Raw genomic sequence first — 27,262 nt, forward strand, 5'->3', positions numbered from 1 at the left:
ATTAGCTACTTGAAGGTCAGGATCTATATCTCATTAATCACGGATTTATCCCCGAAGAGCTTAACACAGTGACTAACACTCAATAGCTCTCTGAAGTCAAACGCTCTGCCATATATGTGAACAAGTTCGGTATTATTTATCCAAGCTTTTATCAGTTCTATAAGCTTCATATCCTAAGGGAGACACATGTACTATTTAAATAGCTAAACTTAGAATGAACACAACTTTATAACAAGCTCTCAGTGGTCCTCTTTAATAAGGAATTATCAAAATGCATAATATAAAAAAGCATGACTTTTCAAGATTCCATGCAACCAACAGTGATACCTCTATATAAAGAGAGGACAAAGAAAAATTTTGAGACCTCAACAAAAGCAAGAAGGCTCAATTTTAACAACTAAGATGGGTATTTCTTGGGTTGAGAATCCTCTCTAATTGGCAGCAGAGTGAGGATTCCTCATGAAGCCTCTAGCTACTCCAAAATACTGGCAGCTTAAGGGGGAACCCAATAATGGAGTACTTCATCTGATGATTCAGTTCTAAATCACCTTCAATGGTTTTTCTGTTGGGGAGGGAGAGGGATGCATATTGAAGGCATTGACGGTGGGCATGCAATTAACCATAAGCACCTGGCCTTGAATAATGAACTTATTTTTAGGTTCATTATCATGCTCACTCGTCCTAACAATTTCTCTGTGGCAAGAATGTTTTAGATGCGAAAACCAAGCTATGGAAAAATTATACAACTTGTCTAGGAACAGACAAGTTGAACCCCTTAACAGCTATGTCTACACAGACAGCCAGAGTAGATCCCCACTCTGAAAGGCAGAAGGCCAAGCTACTGCCAGGCATCTTCTTTCCAGTGGTCATCAAGTACACACTCTCATGCGCACACACACACAGACACACACACACACACGTACGCCCCAAACAGAAGTCCTAGAACAGTTTCAGAATTCAATATTCTGTATGTCAATAGTTTGAAAAAGGAACATCATTATTAAAAAAGTAAATACACTATCCTTCACTGAAGAATACAGGACAGTCACAGTGCTGTCCTTAATCATTGCGTGTATTTGAAGAGATAGGATATGGGGTCATGACATGTTAAATGCAACTCAGAAGGGGGAAATCTCAAGTCAGTTGGGATTTTTTGTATTTACATAGAGAAGTGTTGTTGGATTTTTCTGACTTGCCAATTCACTCCTAGGAATTCATCTCCAAGACTGCCATTGAGGGTGACTTCTCTGGCTTCTCCCCAAAGACTTCAGATGAGACAGGATAGCTAGTTCTACCTCGGGTTCTGCCCCCCAGAGCCTTGTGGGCCTGGGAGTTTCAGTGGCCTTGGTCCTTTACTCATGTCATCACCCTCACCAAACATGTTCCTCTATAAACGTGGACAATCTTGTTGACAGTTGTATTCCTTCCGTTGTCTTTATTTTTCTCAAAATATAGCCCTGTGCTGGCAAGTAGTGGGGGGCTCAACTCCAGTTGCTTGAGTGAGTAAATGAAGGAATAGACAAATAAGGGGCCGTTGTCGGTGGCCATATAGGGCTTATCATAAGGGTTTAAAATGTGTTACAGGTCAATGAAATGTTAAATGAAACCATTTCCTTGGGCTCAATTCTCTTTCAGGTCCATTCTCTTTTCCATAGATCATTCCCACTGGTACATGCAGTGCAGTGAATTGAGGGTTGAGAGTTTGTTTGGCCCATGATAGAGCACTGAATCAAAGACTTCTTCACAGAATAGGTTACATGCCAGCGATATTCTAAATGATAAGTAGACGTAGAGGAAGGATGTTCCGAGCATATGGAGCCATGAATGCTGAAGCATGTGCTTGTACCTAAGCCTGGTATGACTGGAAAGATGGCAAAATTCAGTGTCCAAGGGCAGCACAGGACAAATCCAATTATGGGCTAACCAAATGCGTGTGTCAGATTCCATGTTCTAGAGCTATTTCTTCCGGGAGCAGGGCTGCCTGAGGACAAGCAGTTCAGAAGGGGCCTCTACCATCTGAGTAATGGTGCAGCCACTTTTACCCAAACAGCAGCCAACTACATGTCTGGGGCCACCACATCCGTTAAGATTTATAGATAACTTCCCCTGATGGGAAACCAGCATCCCTCCCTAATCTCTGCGGTTTCTTCCGGCACCACTGACTCCTACCTCTTGCTTAGGCCTTATCTCATCTTCTTCATTTGCCAAACACCATCTTGCAAACCTGATTCCCACACTCCCCCCAAGGCATCCCTGGCACAAGACCATCTGCAGAAGGGCCTTAAAAAAAGTACAAGGGTGAGTTGCAACACAGTTCACCAGGAGGCTCTTGGGGCCCTCTCTCAGGTGGACCCTGGCAGTTTCCTGGCATCTCAGCTCCACTCTCTTGTGCCCATTTCTGCTAGCTGCCCGCAAACCCTCCACCCCTACTACTTTGCTCACCCAAAGCAATGTGGCTTAGCCTGTCTGTCCTCCAGTGATCACAGAGGATTTGTGTACCAGAAGTTCTTTCTCACCCTGCTAATGTTCTTGAAGGGCAGTGTGAGAGGGCCTCTGCAAGAGAGACTTTATACTTCATTCAAGGTAGAGATTCACTTCAGGTGCTGCCAATTTTCTTTGTGGCATTGCTGGGGACTGTGATTTTACTCCATCAGTTTTTGGCCAAATGAAAAGACACATCAAAGATTCCCTTCTCTTCTGAAGATTGCAAAACCCTCCCGTCTCTAGAATGTGTAAACAGAGCCATGGTAACTGCAGGGAAATTCTGACTCTCCCGTTGGTCAAACCCTGGGCCTTTGTGTTGTCTTTGCTGTTGTTGTTTGAGTTTGGCAGGCGAGCTCGGGTCAGGGGATTACACGGCAGGCTTGGTGGAGCAGATTGAAGTCCCGGCATTTCCTGTTGTGGAAAGGCCAGCCCCTGCTGCACATGCTCAGGAGAGCGCAGACCAGAGGCTGCAGCAAGTCCGTGGTGGGAGGGAGGATGTAAGGAAGAGCAGCTCTGGGTGCAAATAGGGGGGAGATCCAGGCATCAGGGAACAGGACCAGAACTTCAACTCCACTGGTCCCTTCATTTCTCTGGATCTGACTGTCCTCTCCTGTGCAATGAAAAGGCCCTAGTAAATGGTCTCCAATGTTTGTACTTCTGTTCTTTAAAAAAATTAGGAGACTCATGAGACCATTTCAGTTCCCTGCTGAATAAGTCAGCTTTATTCTTGGAGTTTCTTACATGCTTGGTGCTGTTATGTTCAGTTTTGGGTGATATCATTTCATTTATCTCCTTTGGGAAAGAAACTGCACTAGACCAGGAGTGAAGCCACATTTCCTATATGACACACAGACACATACACCCACCTCCAGGGATACTTGAACCGTGTGTGTAAGATACGTAAGGGTCTTGGTTTAACATCCTAAACTTTCTGAGGTTCTATCATAAAGTAAAATAGTGTGAACGTGTTATTTGGGGCTCTTTGGTGTTATTTTACTATTTTATCATGTGCTATAGTCATAAATCTTCAAGATTAGCAGATACAAGGGGGAAGAAGTAGGAAAGTAGGAAAGGTACCATCAAATGACTGGAAAAGCAAAACCAAAGGACAAAACCCAGAACTTTGCCAACACTGAGAAACAAATGGGAGTGAGGCTACCTGGACTCGAAAGCAGTTCTGTCACCTATAAACTGGGTGACCTGAGACCCTTAACCTCTCTATTCCTCCTCCCTAAAATGAACATAATAGCACCACCTACCATGCCGCCTGCTGTGAGATTAAAAGGTTAATGTCAAGCACTTGGAAGAGTGACTGGCACATACATGGTAAAGACTTCCTAAATTCAACTGGTTATCATGAATTCGGTATCTGGTTATTGATCACCTCCTGTGAACCAGCTCCATACAAGACCTAGAATACAAGGGTCAACAAAATACACTCTGTGTTCAGGACCCACAGTCCCTGGGGAAGAAAGACAGATCTGTTTTAAAGAGACAGAAAGACCAGCCCAGTGTCAGCTGCCAAGATGTTGCAAATCCTCTGGTCTGCTGTGATCGTGTCTTTTAAGATATAGAAATTTTTTTGGGGTGCCTGGGTGGCGCAGTCAGTTAAGCGTCCGACTTCAGCCAGGTCACGATCTCACGGTACATGAGTTCGAGCCCCGCATCAGGCTCTGGGCTGATGGCTCAGAGCCTGGAGCCTGTTTCCGATTCTGTGTCTCCCTCTCTCTCTGCCCCTCCCCTGTTCATGCTCTGTCTCTCTCTGTCCCAAAAATAAATAAACGTTGAAAATAAATAAATAATTAATTAATTAAAAAAATAAATAAATAAAAATAAAAAGATATAGAAATTTTTTTGATTTTCTAAAAAGAAGCCTGCCCGTCCGAAGCACAGTAAGTCACCCAGAGAGTCTCCATGTGTTACTGTGGTGCTTTGTCATCTCTGGGTCTCTGTATTGCTGACCACTTGTCCTTGCTTTGTTCCTTGCCTCCTGCATGGGATCCCCTTTCCACCCACTGATAGAATTGGCCCTACCTAGGACTCCAGTCTGAGTCCTTGACTCTCCAGTACCACCAACACAGGCTGTGGGAAGCAGGCCTGTTCTGAGGATTTTCAGCCTCTTTGGCTTGTTCTTCTGTTTTGCAGACTCCTTTTTTGCAGCTTCCTTTCTTTACCCAGGAGGGAAATCATGCTACTCCTCTGTCACCCACCTGTGACTGTAGATGGTGGAGATTTTTCTCCCCTCAACAGGAATAATTACGGTGCCAAGATAAGGAGCAGTTTTGCTAATTAGCCTTCTCTTTTCCATCCATAAAGTTACAAGTTCCTCTTGTTTTCTCCCTTCGTCTTAAAAAATACAGTAAGCGCTAGCTTCCTGTCACTGAACTAAGTGGCAGACACTGAGTTAACTGCTTTATTTGAATCACTTCATTTAATTTGTTTGTAAATTCAACAGATAACTCTTGGGCACCTCCCACATTCTAGGTGCCATTCTAAAAGCTGAAAATGCAATGGTAAACATGACGAGTAAACAGAGGCTTCCATGGAACTTACACTCCAGCCAATAGTAAATAAATATCAAGGCATGAAAGGGTCCATAACTGAAACTGAAACAGACTGATGGGATGAGGAGACTGGGGCTGCTTTAGACGGATGTCCAGAGAAGTCCTCTCAAAGAGTGATAGGAAGGATCCGGCCATGAGAAGAGCAAGGCAAGAGCATTCTTGGGTCAGGGGACAGCTTGTGCACAGGCCTCGAGACAGGAATGTGCTCTTTGAGGGACAGAGGGAGGGCAAGCAGGTTGGAGTACAGGGAGGTGGAGTGTGGTAAGGAAGAAGGCTGGAGAGGTGAGCCAAGGCCAGAGCTCACAGGGCAGAGCTGGGTTTGGATTTTCCTCTGCTGCTTTGTGGAAAACGGATTGTAGGCGAGGAACACAGCAGGGAAGCCAGTCAGTGGCTACTGCAGTATCCTACAGAAAGCGGAGGGGGCTTGGGACCAGTGTGGTGGGGTGGGGATGGAGGTGGAGGTGGAGAAGTCATAGCTGTGGGGTCTTTTAGAAGTAAGGTCAACAGAATCTGCTGGCAAATTGAGATGAGGTGGGGGGAGGGGGGATTCAAGGGTGACTCCAGGCAGTGGGGAATACTGCAGGACGAGCAAGTTTAAGATGAGGAGACGATGGGGAGACTCCTCTTTGACGTGGTACTACTGAGATGGCTATTAGTCCCCTGAAGGGAGATGTCAATGTCGAGTCAGCAGTTGGGTTCAGAGGAATCAGGGATAAAGATAGAAACACAAGTTATCAGCATGTAGATGGGATTAGGTGAACCGCCCTACAAAAGAGTAGAGATGCAGCAGAGAATGGGTTCCTGGATTGTGCTACAACCTAAGGAGGCAGGAGCGCTTTTACCCCCGCTTTACTGATAAGGAAGATAAACTCAGATAGCTTAAGTGACTTGCCCCACGGACGGCCTAGGAAGCTCTGAGGTTTAACCCAGGCAGTCGATTCCCATCCACTTTGCCAAAGTGGACACGTACATACAGCAGTGGTGCTTTGCTTCCTTCATATATGACAATCTCTCTGCAGGAAGAAGATGACGATGGTCTGCCCAAAAAAAAGTGGCCTACTGTAGATGCCTCTTACTATGGTGGGCGAGGCGTTGGAGGCATTAAAAGAATGGAGGTAAGATACAGCTTCAAGTACTCACATCTCTGTGCCGACGACTCCGTGATGGAAAACCAGATAAAAGTGGTGAAAGCTCATACTTGAGGTCTGGTGGGAATTTGGATTATAAGGCATCAGATGGAGAGATGGCAGGTACACCCCTTTAACTGTGCACCCCCATATCTTGCCCACCACTTACAGTAATTTGTTTATCTGCTCAAACACCTCAGTGGTTTCCTTTCCCACTGGAATACAGTCCAAAGTTCTTTCCTGGGCCTGCAGGGCCGTTGTACATGCTGTCCCCAGACTGGACAATTCCTCCCCTAAACATCCATCTGTGTGATTTGCTCTCCCTGCCCCTTCAAACCTCTCTCTTTCCCTTTTTCCACACCCTCCTTCCTCTTCCCTGGCCCTAAAAACCCAAAGGAATTGGGGAGTGGGTAGCACTCACATTGCACATCACACATGTATGTATGATGCCCATCTCCAGAGGCATTTTACTGTATTTTGTCATTTTGTTTTATTCTATGTTATTTATTGTAGGTTCGCTGGGGAGAAAAGGGTTCCACAGAAGAAGGTGCTAAGTTGGAAAAAGCAAAGAATGCGAGAGTCAAGATGCCAGAGCAGGAGTACGAATTCCCCGAACCTCGAAATCTCAACAACAACATGCGTCGGCCCTCTTCCCCCCGGAAGTGGTACTCGCCAATCAAGGTGTGTCCCTTTCTACTCAGAAACCCATCATCTCTCCTGATAAAATGCTCACATAGTAAGACTCAGATTCTTTTGACATGATAAAATATCAAACCAAATCCCAGGTATCACAAAGGAACAAATTTCTAAAATCATGGACTTAAAAGTACACGTACTTATTTTCTCTATTTCCACATTATCAAAGTTGAAACTAGGCTTTTTAAAATCACCACGGCTGGGGTGCCTCATGGTTCAGTTAAGCGTCTGACTCTGAGTTTGGGCTCAGGTCACGATCTCACGGTTGGTGGGATCGAGTCCGGTATCAGGCTTTGCGCCGACAGCACGGAGCCTGCTTGGGATTTCTCTCTCTCTCTCTCTCTCTCTCTCTCTCTCTCTCTGCTGCTCCCCCACTCATGCTCATTCTCTCTCTCTCTCTCTCTCTCAAAATAAATAAACATTTTTTAAAAATCACCATGGCAAACTAACAGAATCCAAGTGGACTATGAGTCAAGAGACTGGAGTAGTGACCCCAGAAGATCACATAAATTCCTGTAACATCTCTCAGCTTCATTGGTAGACAGTTCCACTATCTAATAAAAATGGCAGCATTCCCCTTGATGCCTTATCTCTCTTCCTCTTGCCATAACACAAGCCAATTCCCCTTTCTCCAAGCTTCCCGCCAGTGCGTCATGTGTTGGCCATGGATTTAGGACTCACTTGTCCTGTCTGTGAGCAAAACCACCCCCCCTTTTTCTTTTCTCCACTATCTCTCTTCCCCTGTATATCTCCAGAGCTTAAATCTCTTCGGCTTATTAGGGAATTTCAGCTATAGAAGGTAGCTAGTGCTTCCTGAAGACTTCTTTTCTCTTCCTCTTGTTATTCCTCTATTTCTATACTGCAAACAGAAACTGGGCCAATTCCAAGGCCTCAAGTCAGAAGGACCCAGTTTAAGAGCCAGCTCGCATCATGCACATATACACATGCACCCACACAGTCTTACCCTTCTTCCAGTAAGAGCAAAAATACTACTCATCATCATTCACTGAGTTATTTGCTAATTTAAAAAAAATTTTTTTAATGTTTTATTTATTCTTGAGAGAAAGAGAGACAGAGCATGAGTGAGGGAGGGGCAGAGAGAGAGAGGGACACAGAATCCGAAGCAGACTCCAGGCTCTGAGCTGTCAACACAGAGCCCGACATGGGGCTCAAACTCACGGCCGAGCAGTGAGATCATGACCTGAGGCGAAGTCAGATGCTCAACAGACTGAGCCACCCAGGCACCCCAGTTATTTGCTAATTTTAGAGCAGCACTTCTCCTATGAAATCAAAAGAAATACATTTTTTAAAAATTTTCTTTATTGCTTATTTATTTTTGAGAGAGAGAGAGAAAGAGACAGTATGAACAGGGGAGAGGCAGAGAGAGAGGGAGACACAGAATCTGAAGCAGGCTCCAGGCTCTGAGCTGTCAGCACAGAGCCCGACGCAGGGTCGAACTGACAAACCGCAAGATCATGACCTGAGCCAAAGTTGGACGCTTAACTGCCTGAGCCACGCAGGCGCCGCAAAAGAAATAACCATTTTAAACAATGGAGTGACATTTCATTGGTAATTGTCTCTTCTCAGCCAAGCTGGCTCATGCTCACACTAATTGGCAGTGTATTTTCGTTTTGGTTTGCTGTGTTTAAAGCAAGGAGATTCTTTTTTAAGATAAGTGCGCCCACCCCCTCCCACCCCACCCCACCTCACCCCACCCCAGCCAATGGCTTGAACTCTGGAAAGATGTGGGCGAGATGTAGCTTGCTTGACTAACAGCTGGTTGCTTCTAATTATTTTCTAATGCAGAACATGCAATGGCGTGCATGCATGTGCAGACAGGAAGGAGCCAAATAGAACCTCAGAGATGAAGAAGAAAGGGAATTTTCTATTAGGTCGTTTTTAGGCATCTGTACCTTGTGACTAACATGACATATTTGGTTATCGCCAGGTTTTCATTTCTGTAATCCTGGACTTTGAAAGAACATTAATTCTGTTTGAAGAATCCAATTTCTGCTTGAGAGAATGTTATTCCTCCATCACCAGTGGTTTAGGACTGAGTTTTATGAAGTAAATAGGGATACAAACAACTGGATGCATACGTCTAAAAACATTCCCAACACCCACTTGGAGTTAGCATCAACGAGCGTTTGTTGTGTACCTAGTATGTGCTGGGTACTGCCAATACTAAGTATACAGAGGTTCTCAACCCTGGCTGAGTATCAGAATCACCCTGAGAGCTTTAAAAATACAGATTCCCAGGCCTAATGACTTACTCTCACAAAAGGCTTTCATAGGCACACAGGCTGTCTGTCACAACTTGCTTTGCTTTTTCTCGGTGAAACTCCTTTTTCCCCCAGTGCCTCCCTTTCTAACATCAAAACTCCCTAAGCCACACCCCTCTATGGCCCCCAATTATCGTTACCTCCACAGCCTCTGCTCATGAGCCTCCTCCTTAGTCATTGTGTCCCACTGCTGGTTCTCACAGTGTGGTCCCTGGACCACCAACATCAACATCCCCCAGGAACTTGTTGGAAATGCACATTCTCAGGCCCAACCCAGATGTACTGAATCAACAACTTCAGGGGTGGGGCCCAGCCATCTGGGATTGAACAAGCCCTCTTAAGAAATTGTCACCAAAGGGGCGCCTGGGTGGCTCAGTCAGTTGAGCGTCCGACTTCGGCTCAGGGCATGATCTCACGGTCTGTGGGTTCGAGCCCCGCATCGGGCTCTGTGCTAACAGCTCAGAGCCTGCAGCCTGCTTCCGATCCTGTGTCTCCCTCTCTCACTGCCCTCTCCCCCACTCTCACTTTGTCTCATTCTGTCTCTCAAAAATAAATAAATGTAAAAAAAATAAAAAAAAAAAATTGTCACCTAAGGTTCCAGCCACACTGCCGTATAGAAGGTTCCCTGAGGGCAGGAACCTTGGCACCTGGCCAAAAGATCATGACCACACCTCAGCAATTTGTCAGAAGTCTCTGCCAGGAGGCCCACGTTAGATTTCATAGCCTATTTCTACCACAGACGCAATGGCGGGATTAATGTTAAATGGTTGAGAATCTGAGTGTCAAGGAAGCCCCGGACAGCCAGATGGGAAAGATGTGTGATGTCGGTGGACGGGCACAGCCCCTCAGCAGTACTGTCATACTCTGACATGGGAACGGTCACTTTGCCTTCCTGCTGGTGGAGCAGCTCAAGCCAAGGCCTGCTCAGCTCCCTCTATACAATAGTCCGCTAGTGTGATTGCTCATATGTGAGTCTTCTCTCCACCAGATTTGACCCCCTGGGGGCACCACTTCTGCTTAACTCATCTTTGAACCTGCAGGAAACAGCACTGTACCTGGCATAGCACAGGGACTCCGCCATCTCTTTTTAAAGAGCTGACACATAAGTTTAATTACAAAACCACTCCCAGAGTGTCCTGCTGGTGAGACTGTCTCCTGTGATGTGCACAGATCGCTTTGGTACCATCAGTTCAAAGAAGGTGACATTCTTCTTGCCATCACTTTGAGGGGAGGAGAGAAAAAGAGGTCACCTTATGTGTTGAGGGAAGGGTGAGAACAAGGAGGTTTCAGAGTAGAAGCACAGAAAGGAATTCAAAAGTAAAATTGTATACTGTCTCTCAAGAAGAAGGGCAGACTTGCTCCCAGAACGTCAGCATTCATATTGTTTAACAAGTTTCATGCTCCATGATGAGCCCCATCTTAGCCATGGTGCCTGCGGATGTCACTGGGCCTTGGAAAAACATTTAGCCTCACATAGTGCTGTAAACTCTGCTTCCCTTTCATGAACCCTCTCGCTGGATTTGTCACAGTCTGGGCAGGAAATAGAAGCACACTCAAGAGGGTTGAACTTTTGGTGAGGGCAGGGTTAAGAGAACCCACAGAGATGGCCAGGGATTCAGGGACTGGCAACCAGTGAGAGCTGTTACCCCCCTAGGCCTGAAGGATAAGGACGGGAGATGGTATCATTTGAGCCAGTGACCAGAAGAGGCCACCCAGTGGGAGCTGTGGCCATAGCAAGGGAATCAGCAATCTAAATCTGCCCTACCGCCTCTTTTTTATATGACCCACAAACTAAGAGTGGTTTTTATTATTTTTAAATGGTTTTGTAAGTTCCTATATAATACCCTAGAGTTTGCCTCAAGCTACAAAGCTTAAAATATTTACTCTATGCCCTTTACAGAAAATGTTTACAGATCCCTCTCCTAAAAGAATGCAGCCACCGAGGAAGGCAGGGGGTCAGGGAGGGAACAGAAGGAATAAATGCCCCGACCTCTCCCTCATCTTGCCCTCATCTTGCCCTCATCTCCTTCTGGTACACCTATCGGCCAAACCAAAGGGCAACCAGGTGGTGTTTTCTGTAGAGGTCAGGCCTCTGGGGCATAGAGCTAGGAGGACAGAGAAAGGCAGAGAGTGGATGGGGGCATGCAGCTCATGCAGAATGACCAGTCCATTCTCTGCCCCCACTATAAATAGGGAGAACACTCCCACCCAATGTAAAACTTTCAAGAGACACTGGAAAGACTTAGCTCCCCAGGGAAAGTGGTCAGAATCATACACATCTTTAAATGGATTGCATTCGACTCACTTTTTTCATGCATGTTATAAAATCGATATGAGAAGCAGAGAGGCAGGTGAGCGCATCTGCTAAGCAAACTCAGGAGGAACTCATCAAGAGACGAAGTCCACATCGGGCTTCTCTCCCCCATTCCCCAGTCTGATTTAGGGCACTGACCACAGCAACCACACTTCACCCTTTCCTCATTCCAGGATCATGACCAGGAAATTTTCCGATATTCGGCCTTAATTTTCCTTTGCTCCGTTTTCACCCCCTGGATTTACAGTACCCCATGCTTCTCATTAAATTGGGACTGACCATTTCAGACAAGTGAAGTAATGCCCAGATATATGGCCTCCAGATAGATTAAAACCAGGACTGTTTTCAGGTTTGCTGGAAAGCTTACAGCCTTTAGAGAAACAATTTTCTCCCTTTCCAGTAGCTCCTCCACAGGACCGAAAATGGCAGAAGTGACAGCTGAAGGACAAAAGCCAGACCCTGGATGGCCAGGAAGACTGGCTGTTCTTTGCACGAGAGCCAGACCATGAAGGGGCAGGGTTAGGTCATACTCATTGTGAGGCCTGGGGAGGGGCGGGGGGGGTGGTCTTCTGTTCTCTTCATTTTCTGTCAGGCCAACCTTCATCCCTGGCCTACAGCACCTTGACCTTATAATCAAGCAGCATTCAGTCATGAAACCATGCTGGATGGAGCCCTATGTAGCCCAGTAAGACATACCAAAGCCTTAAGTATTGTCAGATGGGCTGTTGATGTTAAACAGACGTTTTTTATCCCTTTCTGGCTACTTTTTATAATGGCTCCAAACTTTTTTTAAACAAAGACCAAAACTAAAAAAGAACAAAACAAAAATCACCCTGTGTGAGTGTGTGCTAGTGTGTGTGTGTGTGTGTGTGTGTGTGTGTCTCCAACGTTATGCATTAATTCATTTCATCTGAGGAGAAGCATGGGCTGCAATATTTACCATAGATTTTAAGGTGTAAAAATTCAGATGTTAGTCTCTAATAGCTCTATCGTTGACCTACCCTCAAAATTCTCCACCTCTGACTAACTTACAAGCAGCTCAAGCAGACAACCTAGAAGAGAAGACACAGCTGCTGCTTGGCCAAATTTTTTAAAAAGGAGAGAAAAAGAAGCTCAGCCCCAAACCCCAGGCACCACGATGCTTTGAATGATGGCTGCGTAAACATTCCCCACCCTGCCTTATTGTTTAGGAAGAAACAAAATGGAGAGTTGACCTAGAACTCCCAGTTTGCCTGCCTTTGTGGATTGGAAGGTAGTCTGAGCATGAGGTACAGTGTGGAAGCCTGAAATTGGTAAATTTCTCATTTTATAGTGAAAATGTATCAATTTCCTATGAAAGAAAGCTATATTTAAATTCCAGCTAATATATTCTGACAGAGGGTCCCAGGGTTAATAGGGAAATCTTTATTTCCAGCTTCACAGAAGCAGTTGGGCATTTCTCCTGGGGAGGGACCATGTCTTGAATTGGGTCCTATGGAGAGGCCTGTGCATCATGGTCACTCAAATCTGAGATAAATAGGGAGTCAACTCAAAGTCTCCTTCCCCCCACCCCCAGACTTTGGGTAAATCCCAGGAACCGGTTGGAAAAATCCCCTGAGGCTCTTCACACCCCAAAGGGATATTATTAAAAACCTCATTAGCTGCTGTCTTGAAATGACAGCTTTCTGCCTCCATTCAGAAAAATAAAGGCACCAGCAGCTTTTGTTATGCACTTCTCTTTGACCTTAGGGGGTAATTTTGTATCCTCTTCTTGGTTAGAAACCCACTTTTCTAAAACTTCCTTCAGCTCTTGCATTAAAAGCTATAAAAAGCTGACGAGGGAGCAGAAGGAGAGGTTGGGTGTGTGGATTACCCAGGTGGTGTCCTATGCCACAGAGGTGGGACTTTGGGCTCATTGGTGGCACCGCCAGAACTCAGAACACTGAGAATAAAACTGGAACTAACTAACTGGTGTCACCTTGGCCAGAGGAACCCAAGGACAGCAGCTCACCTGGGTGAAATGCATACTGCAGGCCGGGCACAATTCCAGGGGCTTCCCACACACCACACTCTCGCTCCTTTATTTTACAACCCTCAAAAGTAGAAACTACTACTACTCCCATTTACAAATGGAAAAACTAAGGCACAGAGAGGTTAGGTGACTTGACTAAATTCATACTGCTAGTAAGATGTTTCCTGGTTTATTTTATTAACTGCAAAGCATCCATTAGAGCTAGCAATGAAATCCATCATTAATCAAACAGGAGAGAGGACTGGGGGGGTGGGGGGTGGGGGGGGTGCCTGGAGGTAAAGGACCAATCAGGAAACCGTTGGCAGGATGAGTGACAGATGATGAGGGTCTGGGCCAGGCAGTAGCCATGGAGACAGTGGGGCAGGATGGACAGGAAGCAGTGACAGGAGAGCTGTGACAGAGAAAAAGTCCACAAGACATGGTTGGAGTTGAATATGAGGAGGTGGCAGAGGGCAAGGAGGTGACAGTGAGTCTCTGGTGTCCAGCTTGCCCGTGTGGATGTCGGCAGTGCCAGGAACCAAGCAGGGTATGCAAAAGGAGGAACTGGTTGGGGGAAGATAGCTAGTTCCGTTTTTAATACCTGTGATAACTTCTGCATGACAACTAAGATTTGGTAGGTGACTGGATTGGGAGCTCAGGAGAGGACTAAGCTGAAGGTAGAATTTGTGAGCCATCAGCAGAGAGATGGAAGTTGACCCCAGAGACTAGGTGAGAGCCTCCCAGGTGGATCACTCAGCCTGAGGGAGAGGCTTGAAGAGGGCTGAAGGGAGGACCAGGTAGAAGCTGAAAAGGCCTATCTGGGGAGGAAGGAAGGAGCAGGCAGAGGCTGATGGCACTGAGGCCAAGGGAAAGTGTAAAGAAAGGAGAAGCCCAGTGCATCAGATCTAAGAATCAAGTAAAATGCTGGGGCACCTGGGTGGCTCAGTCGGTTGAGCCTCCGACTTCGGCTTAGGTGATGGTCTCATAGTTTGTGGGTTCGAGCCCTGCATCAGGCTCTGTGCTGCCGCTTGCTCAGAGCCTGGACCCTGTTTTAGATTCTGTGTCTCCTTCTCTCTCTGCCCCTCCCCCGCTCACATTTCGTCTCACTCTATTTCTCAAAAATAAATAAATGTAAAAAAAAAAAATTAAAAAAGAAAAATGAGACCCAACGGTGGCCAAGGCACTTGGCAGTTGGGATCCATTGGTGGCCTTAGCAAGTGCAGCTTGGTGAAGCACTGTGGCCAAACGCTGCAAGAGAGGCCAGCCCACAGCATGCTGGAGGGGAGTGAGAAGTGTGGCCTGAAGGAAGTGGGCAGGGGTTGGCCGAGCACAGAATGGAGGATGGATGGATACACGCTTGTCAAGTTCACATTATTGATTTCTTACACTCTATATTGCATTCTTTTCCATCTTTCTTCAGAGCCTCCCAAGTGATCATTTTCATGACTTTTCCATGATCATAGGTAACATTTAACGAATACTTTCTTTGAGCTAAGTATCTAACTTCAATATCTAATTGGGTAGTTACCTGATAGGGTAGATAGTACCATTGTGTCCATTTTAAAGATGAGAAAAGTGAGGCTTAGGGAGATGAAACAGCTCATCCACAGCTGCAGAACGGGGAGGGCCAGACCCCAAATACCAACTCAGGCAGTGTGAATTGTCACTTTTGGCTTAAATGTCACACAATGACCTGTTGCCACAAGAAAACCTAACTTACTACCGATTCTCATGGTGTTATGCATCCAGGTGGTCTCTGCTCTTTTGCTCTGCCCATAGCTTCAGATTTAAGTTTCTGCAAATACTCTTCCCATCCCCATCTTACTGCTCCTCATTTGTCAAGCAGTTGAGTGATTAGCACACAGAACGCTGTGGGTGGGCTGATTTACAAGGATGAATACTGGGAGTCCCCCCAAAATAGGGAAAGAAAAAGAGGCATTCATCCAGGAAATCCACCTGGTTCCATCCTGAAATATAAATGCTTACCCCAAGGAACCTTCAAGGAAAACACTTAACTGATGATTGAAATGGTTTAATGCAGAAAACCATGCTGAACCCAGCAGCAGTCCCCTCCAGCTTTCTAAAGTCATTTCAAAATATTTTTAGAGGCTTTTGTAAATACTTTGCCAAAAGAGATGAAAAACATAACACTTAGCAAGACAAAGTTTAACCCACAGAACTTGAGCAACAGTTGATAGAAGTTCAAGAGCACATTTTATTTGAATCTAACCCACCAGAAGAGAATGCCAGAACATGAAGTCTTCGAGATGACATTCTTAAATTGATGCTTCCTCTACAAAAGCTTTGTATCAAGGAACTTGAAGTCTCTGGACTTCCCCAGCCTCTCAGCACCATCCTTCAGAGTCCTCTTCCAGATCAGTATCTTCAAACATGCCTCACTGAGACCCAGTAGGAAATACAGTTTGGCTCAGTACATAAGTATGTGTGCGTTGAATGTGCGCTAAAACACTCACCAATATACACACACCCATACACATTTAACTGATACAAATTTGTCACAAAATAACAGTTATCTTCGTCGTGTGCAAGTGACTCAAATATTCTCTTTCCTATTCTATTTTATTTCTTAAGAATTCTGGTCCTAATACCCAAAACTGTCTCATGAGGGATTGAAGAGTTGCAACCTACCATTTAGAAACCCTATTCTAAAGGATCTAAGTCCAAGTACTCGAGCCAGAAGATCTGCACAAGGAATATAATAGAAAGTATATGAGCTCTGGAATTACACGGCCATAGGGTCCAATCACACCTCCCAATTTACCAGCTCTGTGCTTTAGGCAAGTTAGTTGTTAGTCTGACCTTCCATTTCCTCTCCATAATCCTTTGGGAGTTTGGGAGAGGACGCATGTGGAAGCACCTAGCCCAGCACTTATTTAGTAGCACTGAATGCATGCATTCATCCAACCAAAATTTACTGAGCACTAGGGCTGGGGGTCCAGCAACTAACAACCCAGTGACACCTCTGCTTGCATGGAATTGACATTCCAGGTGGCAGAGACAGACAATAGGCAAATAAACATAGAGTACGTCAGGGATTAATAAAGCCTGTATTGGGGCGCCTGGGTGGCGCAGTCGGTTAAGCGTCCGACTTCAGCCAGGTCACGATCTCGCGGTCCGTGAGTTCGAGCCCCGCGTCGGGCTCTGGGCTGATGGCTCAGAGCCTGGAGCCTGCTTCCGATTCTGTGTCTCCCTCTCTCTCTGCGCCTCCCCCGTTCATGCTCTGTCTCTCTCTGTCCCAAAAATAAATACACGTTGGAAAAAAAAAATAAATTAAAAAAAAAAATAAAGCCTGTATTTGTTTCCTATTGCTGCTGTAACAAACTACCACTAACTTAGTGACTTCAAACAACACAATTTTGTTATTTTACAGTTCGGGAGGTCAGAAGCTCAAAATAGGTCTCACTGGGCTCAAATCAAGGCGAGGCCAGGGTTGCGTCTCTTTTGGAGCCTTTAGGAGAGAATCTGACTCTTTGTCTTTTCCAGAGACTAGAAGCTGCCCACACTCACTGGTTTATGGCCCCCTCCCTTCCCCAAAGCCAACAACCATGGGTTGAATCTCGCTCACGTGGAATCCCTCTGACTCTGTGTCTGTCGGCACAACTTCTCTGACTCTGCCCCCCCCCCCCGCCTCCCTCTATCAAGGACCCACATGCTTAGGGTCCACCTGCATAACCCAGGATAATCTTCCCATCTCAAGATCCTGTACTTAATCACATCTGCAAAGTCTTTTGCTATGGCAGGTAACATATTAAGGGTTAATACTAAGAGCAAAATTCAATAAATGTCATTGTTGCATTTTAGTATTTGAGACAGGGGAAATGGGCCTCCATTCAGCACGTCTAGGGGACAAGAATGGCCAGAGGCATTAGGCTCCCTTCATCATATGCTGTGAAAACTTCACTCACAGACTCACCCTTCTCACATTCAGCCAATTACCTACAACTCCAAAGGGGTTGTGATTTTGGGTATTCTGAGATTTTTGGCAATCTGTCCCTTGAGCCTGGGATTCCTGAGCAAGTCATAGGTGCTGAGTGAGCCCAGGGATCTGCATCCCAGGGGCCTTCAATTGGTCTGGCCCCATCAATAGTTCTGTTTAGTAGTTTTCCTGAATTTGTCATCATTGTTTCATTCGTGAACTCTGGGCATTAAGTGGGAAGAAAAAACTTCAGTGGAAGTTGAAAAGATTGACTTTGGCGTGAGGATATGCCCAGAAATGCAATGAGAGCAAAAGCTGAGAGCCTGAATGCACTTCTCTGTGTTAGCAAATTTGGGACAGCACCGAAGTCTCATGCATGTATCCTGCATGCACATCAGGGTCTTGTTACATGTCTCTCCTGCAGCCCCCATTTTGAACTTAGGGCCTGGAGAGTCACTTATCCCGTTACGACCACATTGCCAGCGGTACGTTGTTCCCATGACTGAAGAAGCATGGAAAGTTCTACATGTCTATGTTGGCCACTGCTCTGGTTTCATTTGTAATCTTGATGCATTTGGTGTTTTGTTTTGTTTTGTGTTTTCAGGGAAAACTGGATGCCTTGTGGGTCCTACTAAGGAAAGGATATGATCGTGTGTCTGTGATGCGTCCACAGCCAGGAGACACGGTAGGATTCATTAATGGTGTCATACATACTTTGTTTTTCTCTCTCACTCTGAATTTGGTGAGCTAGAATAACTCCAGATATATCAATCTAGCTGTTATTTCCTGTTGTGACAAATCAGATACTAATTTTCAAAATTCTGGGTTCTTTACAAGACCTTAAGTGTTGACTTGCTTTTCTGGAAAGGATCTTGACAGAAATAGGTTGAGTTAAACTTCCTAGGACTTGAGCTTCTTATGTTATAGGTACAGCGAGTGAAAGAGGCAGGAGTGGCCCTTCCCTAGGCTGTGCCAGGAGAGAGGCCTGCTGCTCCCCAGCAGCGGTGGCCAGTGGTGACCAACAAGATGCACAAGATGCCAGAGCCACAAGGTGGGGCAAGGGAATGGAGGCCACAGAAAACATCCACCCTCTTCCGGCAGGTGTCAGACCCAACTGGTCTAAGACCTCAGGAGGTCCTTTTACCCTGGTAAGGATTTGCCCCAAAACTGTCAGGGCCAAGCTTAGAGTGTCTCCAACTACAAGGAGGCAGAAAAGGAGGAGTCAGCAGAGACCGCTAGGAACCATCTAGTCCATCTCCATTTTGTGAATGAGAAAATGAAGGACAGGAGAAGCTGAATAACTTGTTCTGTTCCCAAAGTAACAGTGCTGGAAACAAATCCTGTTCTGCTGAAATCACACTGTTGCTCTGTCTTCTCCCTAAATTTTACAAAACAAACTTGGGATGAAATCCTCCCTCAACTACCAGCAAACCACATCTTCCATCCACTTCTCTGGATGTCAGGCACATAGCCCAAAAGCAAAATAAAGGTGTCCGATTTGAAATTCCTTTCAAATCAGGTAGAGAACTTCCTTCTTGGCGGGAAAATTCCAGGCAAGTTACTTAACCTCTCTGAGCTCCATCTTTATAAGGTAAATGATGCTGTGGCTGTTTGGAGAAGGTACTTATAACGAATCTGGCCCAATGCTGAACACCTAGGAATGCTCAATCAATGGTGATTATGATGATTATTTACGTCACGCTTTTCTACTGCCTGTGAAGGGCTGATACAAAAATTCAAAGCATATTGCAACTGACGTGTATCAGGTAAGCCCACAGCTTTCCTTACCCTGCCCACTGTTCAACGAGGCACAGCTCGTAAAACTCAAGAGCACAGCCTGTTAGGCAGGCCCCTCTTCCTTTGCACTGATGACAATGAGTGGTTTGTGGCTGAGGGGATTTGGTCTAAAGTTTCATAGCTTGTGCAATTAGCTTTCCTGCCCCCAGGTTGTGGCAAAAAGAAACCAGGTCATATAAATGCAGGGCTGACTTGGCCCTCATGGCATACAGAATTTGTATTTTGTGTGTCAAAGTCAACAAGAACACACTGCAATGGCAAATGTTAAAGTACAAACTCTCCAGTTAACAAAAATGAGCCCAGGCCATAAACTTTGTACTCAGGGTGGTATTTGGCCTTATAAGTTATACATCTGGTTTCTGTGGGAAATTAAGGAATTGTTTTAGCATGCACGAGGCTCATCTAACAGAGCAAGAAAAAAAACAATAAGATACCCTAAACTCAGGTTCAGCCATACTATTTTACCGTGGCAGACTATGCTGGTCAAGCGTACAAGAACATTTTTTTCAGAGCACCTGAAAAACATCTCCACTAAAATTTGTTAACGTTCCATTCTCCACTGACCAGATTGGCAGAAACAAATTCATAAGCTGAGTCAACCTGAGAAGGAGTAGGGGATGTTATCATGGATAAGATACAGAACCAACACTGTTTGGCATGAAAAGGCTAAATGGATAAATCCAACAATGGAATGCAAACCGATGGAATGTCCTCCAATGAATCACGCCTAAACTGAATCTCTTGCTTACTAATTTTGACCAAACGTTTGTATTAACACTTGAAGATGTTCTCTACACTTTTGAGAAACACAATACCACCTTGAATTTTCATTCTCCGATCACACAAAATAATAGACTTGAAGTACAGAAGGTCTATGAATTAGGATACCTTTAACCATATGCTCAGCGTTGTCACAGGTTATGATTGTCCAGCCTACTTTTAAATGGGCTTGCTTTATAGAAATCCTGATAAAATGTTAAGACACGTGGGAGGAACAGATGCAGAGAACTGTGTCTTTGTAGGTCACGACACAACGATGGCCACAGACATCTTGATGTACACGGAGTTATACAACAAAGGTCACAGATTAGGAAGGAATGGGCATTCAAAGCTGCCTTGTGGCAACTCAGGAAAGAGTTCCAGGTGAGGGAGGACTATGTCATAGCTGTGTCTACATGTGTATTCTTTTTTGTCCTGCATAACTGTAGGAGACTCCCTACAGATCTCCATTACTTGCATGGCAATGACTCTGTAAGAATTCCTCAGCACTGATTTATGGGGCTGACCACATTTTCCATAAACTCAAAATGACTACATCTAGGCATGTGCTCGTGAACAAGAGTCACAGGTTCTGAATTTTTCCTTTAAAACAAAAACAAAAACAAAAATCACCTAATTACATTCTCAGTTACATTCTGAATGGTTTCAAACACATGTTGACCTCACAGAAACCTGGCAATGCTTCCTTCTCTGTTCCTGTGTGCCCCATCCTCCCCAGTTAACCCACCCCAGCCCTACAGATGCAGACAGGGGCCCACCAACAGAGCCTTTGAGGCTGCCTGCCGAAAGGGCTGAGTGCCTCCAGCCTCTACCACAGAGTTGAGGGCTGGGGGTGCCTAAGCCCAGAGCCACACCCTTCCCTGGGACTGGTGCCCACCTCCTCAGAGCTGTCCAAGCCCCAAGTCAGGGAAAACACAAATGGGGCCACAGCAGGAGACATGAGCCTTCAGTCTGCCATCACCCTGTCTTCCTTCTTTCCGGGGTGGGCTCACAGTCCTATTGTTCCTTGGTACCCACCAGGAAATCCCTGAGCCAACATCCAACATCAAGTGCCAGAAGAAACCACTTAAATAGCAGGCCAGCAACACATCTGATCCTACAATGTAAAGAGTTCGCTAAGCATTTGCTGAAACCATCCCTCTGCTTCCACTATATACTTATGCCATGCTCTTTCTAAAACACATATGTGAACATGACATTCCAAGGCTTCAGACTTGCAAAGACCAGGAAAAAGCCCCCCGAAATTGCTTGATTTAGAAAGGCTCTCCTAATTTTAAACAGAGATGTAAGGGAGCTTCAGAAATCAGGGTTCGTGGAATCTAGTGGTTTTCAACCTGGTTGCACATTGTGATAACCTGAAGAGCATTCAAACGCCGATACTGGGATCCCACCTCAAAGGTTCTATTTCACTTGTCTGGGATGAGGTCTGGACATTTGGGATTTTAGAAGCTCCCCAGGTGGTTCTAATGGCAACTGGGATGGAGAATCAGTGATCTGGTCCAATTCCCTGTTTTTCATCCAAGACTGCATCTTCTCTTTCCTTCTCCACCAATTTGAAGGCAACTGTCCACACTGCTCCAGAGACAGGCATAAGGGAAATGGATGATTACCATCTTCATGGGCTTCCACCAGTCCCTTTCCTTCTAGGAAGATGATTAACACGGATTCAGGCTACTATCTTATTGTTACTGCTTAGGGGGAAAGGATGGAGAAAAGGAAATATAACTCTGCCTCACATGTTTGGGTTTTTTTTCCTGGATGGAATTCAATCAATATATGGACCAGTCTAAACCCTCTCCAGTTGTTTTTACCTCAGTTTGAGCCATCCCACTTCACGTGCTCTGGGAGGGACCCACTGGAGTTGGATGTCTTCTTTGTTTTCAGCTCCTCGGTTTCTCCCAGATCTGACATCAGGAGGCCGGTACATTCCATGACTATCAGCAAGAACAAAAAACTCAGGCACATTCTGAGCTTGTTTTGCAAGGCTGGGCCTCCTTGCAATCAGAAGAGACCCAGGAAAAGTACACACATAAATGTACATAAACAACGTTTGAAACTTATTTGAAGCTCAGCCCCAGAGGTTGTGAAATCCTCTCCTGGAGCTCCAGCCTCAGGCTGCTGTCTGTGCAGCTGCTTCCAGTAAGGGAGCTAGGCCAGTCACATGGGCACCATGTCTCCCTGCTGTCGCTGAGGCCGGAGTGAGCTGGGCAGGTTATCTCTGAGGGCAGAGAGCGTGCTCAGCCCAGTCCTTCGAAAGCAGATGAGCCTCCCATAACATAAGCAAGTCAGAGAAGAGTGTCTGCATTCCGTTTCTCTCTGTCTCTTTTCTCCATTTTTCACATTCCCTGTGTTGCCTCTTTCTTCTTCCCTCTTTAACTTGGCTGCCTTCCCTCAAACATTCTTTGATCAAACAGCTATTATGTTCCCACTAGGAACCCATCATAGGGCCGGTACTAGGGATACCAATTAGAACGGGACTGAATTCTGGCTTCCTGGAGTTGAATGTAGGACTTGGAAGAGAAGAAAGGGTCAAGCATTGTCTCAACTGCAGATGCTTATAGAGGCACAAACCCATTCAGAGCAACTTGGGGAAGGATGTCGATCTCTGTTTACAGGAAACTGGGGCTTAGGGTACGTTATTAACTTTCTGGAGGGCACACTGCTAGTAAGGGGCACATGAGGGGCTTGAATTCGGGACTGTCAGAGACTAGGGATTCCTGAAGTCCTTTATGCATTCGACAGATCCTTGTTGAGCACTTTCTATGCGACTAGCACTGTGGTTGTGCTGGCTGCTCACTTGCAGTGTCCTCGCTCTTGAAGGTCAGGGACAACAGTCAAGTCTCCAAACATCGCCCATGTGAAAGGCTGTGTGATGGAGATGAGCATGTGAGCTATGAAGGATACACCTCATGTGGGTGGGAGGGATACACCTAGGAAGGGCATTTCACCAGACTGGAATCAAAACCGATTTCTAGAAGTGACATTTAAGCTGAGAGTGGGAGAGTTAAAAAGGGACAGTTATCCTAGTGAGAAGGAAGCTTAAACAAGGACCCTAAGGGGTCCTTCTGGGAGACACCAAGAGCGGGGTATGTTGGAAGACAGAGTGTGAGGCAGTGACAGCAGGCCACGTGGGGTGCTGGTCGTGGGGTCGTCCCACTCTGAGGACAGTGGAGAATTACACAAGTGTTTTAAGCAGTGAAGTGATCAGATTTGTGTTTTAGAAAAGTCCCACTGGCTGCAGCGTGGAGATGGTGGCAGTGAGGGATGGTGAACAGAAACCGTGGCGAACAACGAGGAGAGTCTGGATTCCATCCAGAATGACTGGATTTGGTAACCGGCTGGCTGTGGAGGATGAGAGAGGAGGAAGTGTCAAGAAGGACCCCCAGAGTGTGTCTGAGCCAACAGTGATGCCACCAGGATGAGGGCGGGAAGACAAGAGCTTTGGGCTGAAGACGAAGAATTAGCCTCATAACTTAGCAAGTTTGAGGCACTGTGGGAGCGTCTCCAGGCAGAGATGGCCAGGCATGGGGCCAGGAGGCACTCATTCTCAGGGCCGGCACCTGCTGAGACCCGGGAAGGAGCACCTCCTTCGGGTCTGTGCCCTAGACGCCCCACCGCCCTCACGCTAGTCCCCGCCTGTGTTGGAGGCAGTTCTGCTCAGTAAGAGTTCGGAGCTGGAGGCAAAAATTTGGGAGTCGTCAGCATGGCAGTTGTGACCAGTGTGAGTAGATGGGGAACTAGGGAGTGTGCGTAGACAGAGAAGAGAAATCGGTTAAGCAGTGAACCCCAGGGCCATGTCCTTTAAGTCAGCGTGGGGAAAGAAAAAGGGAACAAGAAGAAAACTAAGAGACCAGCCAGAGAATGAAAGGTGCAACAGGAGAGTCTGGGGTCATGGAAACGGAGAGAAGAAGATACATCACTGAGGAGGTCAGTGTCAAGTGCTATAAAATTTACACACAAGCTGGCACCGGTTCTTTAATTACACAAGGTTATGGTGACCTTGGTGACCTAGGTGACTTAGGTTCGGTGGAATGAAAGGGGCAGGAAGGAAGCTTTGTGGAAAATGGGAGGGGAGAGCCAAAGCAGTAGCGGGGATAGCGCTGGAGTTGAAATGTGTTCTTCGTTTTATTAAGATGGGGCACTAGAGCTTGATTAAGTGCTCATGACAGGCCCAGAGATGAAGAGGTTGAGGAGAAGAGCTCACTGATGGGCTGGAGCCCTTAAAAGCAGGGCTTAGAGGACCTGGAGCCCAGGAAGGGCCACTCTTCCATGTGAATTAGGTAGCGGAGCCCAGGTGGGCTCTCAGGTGTGGGTGAGAGGGCAGGAAGCCTCAGCACCCATTTGATGACTTCTGTCTCTCCCACGATGATGCTAGTGGAGAGGGGTGAGTGAGGGCAGAGTTCCTGAGGTCAGATGAGGAGAACCAGCCATACCTTTGGAATCCCATCGCTCTTGTGGGTCAGCGCCTTCTTTAGTTCCAGGGTGGACGTCTCCACCGCATGCAAGAAACATGAGTAATTCCGGATGCAGTGTTACAAGCAATTCACTTCAAAACTCCACCCCCAAGCGAACCCCCTTTCTGGTCCCTTGAACATATTTATTTCTCACACGCAGAATGGAAATAATGACCTAGTTTACCCACAACACTTAAAGAGCAGTGCTAACTGCTTCGGGGCTTTTTGTCTCGTTTTGGCACCGGAGGTCTCCCGCTGCTCTAAGAAGTTAAAACCGTAGGGGCGGCTGGGTGGCTCAGTCGGTTAAGCGGCCGACTTAGGCTCAGGTCATGATCTCGAGGTCCGTGAGTTCGAGCCCCGCGTCGGGCTCTGTGCTGACAGCTCAGAGCCTGGAGCCTGTTTCAGATTCTGTGTCTCCCTCTCTCTGACTCTCCCCCGTTCATGCTCTGTCTCTCTCTGTCTCAAAAATAAATAAACGTTAAAAAAATTTTTTTTTTAAAAAAAAGAAGTTAAAACCGTAATACCTAACAACTACTAACAAACTAGTTTCATACCGGTTTATAATCAGCTACAGTATAAATTACTAAAGAATGGGATCCTTGTCGTATATAAATACTGTGACGTAGCACCGTGTCCCACAGAAGAGGCATCAATAACTATTCTTGATCAGGATCAGCTTAAAGCAGCGATTCTGGAATTACTCCATTGCTTTGCCACGTACCAGCTGGGTGACCTTTTCAGCTCACTCTGCTTTTTAAGATCACTTCCATTTTTCCGAGGAGTTGTTTGCAGGGCACACGGGTGCCTAGTAATGCAGGCTGTGCCCATGTCGGAGGGCCAGCCTGTGCACGGCTACACATACAAGCTCCCCGGTACGGGCACACATTCCACCTCAGACAGGAAGGCCTTTTCCTGATTCATTCAAAGGTACTGTGTGGGTTAGCGGTGGCCCCCACCATCTGAACACAGAAAGCAATTAATTTCCTCCCAAGCATTGCTTTAGATAAACATTGGAAGATATTGCTCAGTCCAGTGGTTTCTCCCAATATGATCATCCCCGGCAACATTTTTTTTCACTATTTCTTGTACTCACCAAAAAAGTGTTTGCTTAGTTAATAGAGTTTTTGCCCTATCTTATCTTTTTTCTTTCTTCAGTTGTGATCATACTGCAGATGAGTTAGTATTGCATTCTTTCATTTTATCCTATAGGCATAAGGGGGAAATAATTTTTTAAATCACTTTGTTTCCTAAGCAATTAAAATAATTTAAAACTTCTATGTGTGCTGATAAGACATCCCTTCCTGAATATTGGCAATTTTAAAGCAGATGCATGTCTGGGTCAGGAAATAAACATTCCCATTTGAGTTGCTTATTGGTGAAACCACAGATCCGATTGGCTTATGTGCGGGCACATCAAATTTCTAACACACACCCAAACAGGCTGGTGAAAATTGATAATGTGGGCATCCAGAATAAAAAGGCTGGTTGACATACTCTAAGAAGTTCACCTAGATCCTGCAGTTCTTTTTTTTTTTTTTTAAGATTTTATTTTTAAGGGGCACCTGGGTGGCTCAGTTGGGTAAGGCTCAGGTCATGATCTCACGGTTTGTGAGTTCGAGCCCTGCATCAGGCTCTGTGCTGACAGCTCAGAGCCTGGAGCCTGCTTCGGATTCTGTGTCTCCCTCTCTCTCTCTGCACCCCCCCCCCAAAAATAAATAAACATTAAACAAATCTTTAAAAAGAAAAAAAAGATTTTATTTTTAAATAATCTCTGACTGAGCCAACCAGGCACCCCAAACCTGCAATTCTTGTCTCATTTCCCTTTCACAGAGAAACCTTTTGCATCTAAAACTCCTACCTTTAGTTTTCCTCTGAATTTGCTTCATTGCGTCTCTAATAAACTCTATTCTGACAACACCGATTGTTGAAAATAAAATGGAGGGTGGCTCAGTCTGTTGAGCATCCAGCTCTTGGTTTCAGCTCAGGTCATGATCTCACTGTTTATGAGTTTGAGCCCCAATTGGGCTCCATGCTGATGGTGCAGAGCCTGCTTAGAATTCGCTCTCTCTGCCTCTCCCCCACTCATGCTTGCTCACTCTCTCTCACTCTCTTTCTCTCTCTTAAGATAAATAAATAAAAACTTAAAAAAAAAACGAACAGGGCAAATCCAAAAGCTGGAAATATTTACTCAGTTGGCTAAGTATGATCATTATCAGCAAATGGCTGCTGAGGTGCCAGGAAGGGCTCTGTGGAAAACGCAGACAAGCATGAGATGTGGTCGTGACACCAAAGACTGGTTCAGGATATAGAACAGTTGGCGGTCAAGGTCACTCCCTGGGCAGACCAAGAGAGAGCTGAAGGAAAGGAGAGCAACAGAGAAAGGGCAATCACTGGCAGCCTAAGGGGACAGGAGGCCTCCCTGGGGACTGGAAGGACTTGCCCTGGTGTTGGAGGCAAGTTGGGACTTAGTCAAGCAGACAGGATATAGAAGGGCTGAGGTCACAGGTCTCCAGAACCAGGATGCAGCCCATAAGCGCACATGGCCGACAGTGAGGACACATCTCAGGCTGGAGTGGAGGGAGTACATGGTCCCCCTAAGGCTACAGGGTGCACATGAATGAGATTTCACCACCTTGAAGGTCAGACTAAAAAGTGTGGACCTAATTCTATTACCATTGCGAGCTAATCTTCATCTGGGATAAATATTACGGTGCCAAAGTATATTGTATTTTAAGACATTTTATCTAATACAAGTTTAACTAGGTATTAATAGCGTTTGTAACTTATATATAAAATTTGGCCACAGATGTCTTGTCTTATAGAACAGCCAGATGAAA

At 45.9% G+C, this 27,262-nt stretch overlaps 1 protein-coding gene across 1 annotated transcript in view; it reads left to right on the plus strand.

The window, feature by feature from the left end:
- ANTXR1 (ANTXR cell adhesion molecule 1) overlaps nt 1-27,262 on the plus strand; it is a 220,721-nt gene that overhangs the window by 151,880 nt on the left and 41,579 nt on the right. The window contains exons 15-17 of the mRNA XM_030310743.2: nt 6,068-6,163; nt 6,689-6,856; nt 17,999-18,079. Of these exons, the coding sequence (XP_030166603.1) occupies nt 6,068-6,163; nt 6,689-6,856; nt 17,999-18,079 (345 nt within the window). The remainder of the gene's footprint in view (nt 1-6,067; nt 6,164-6,688; nt 6,857-17,998; nt 18,080-27,262) is intronic.

Source organism: Lynx canadensis, chromosome A3 (assembly GCF_007474595.2).
Source record: "Lynx canadensis isolate LIC74 chromosome A3, mLynCan4.pri.v2, whole genome shotgun sequence".
Taxonomy (NCBI): Eukaryota; Metazoa; Chordata; class Mammalia; order Carnivora; family Felidae; genus Lynx; species Lynx canadensis.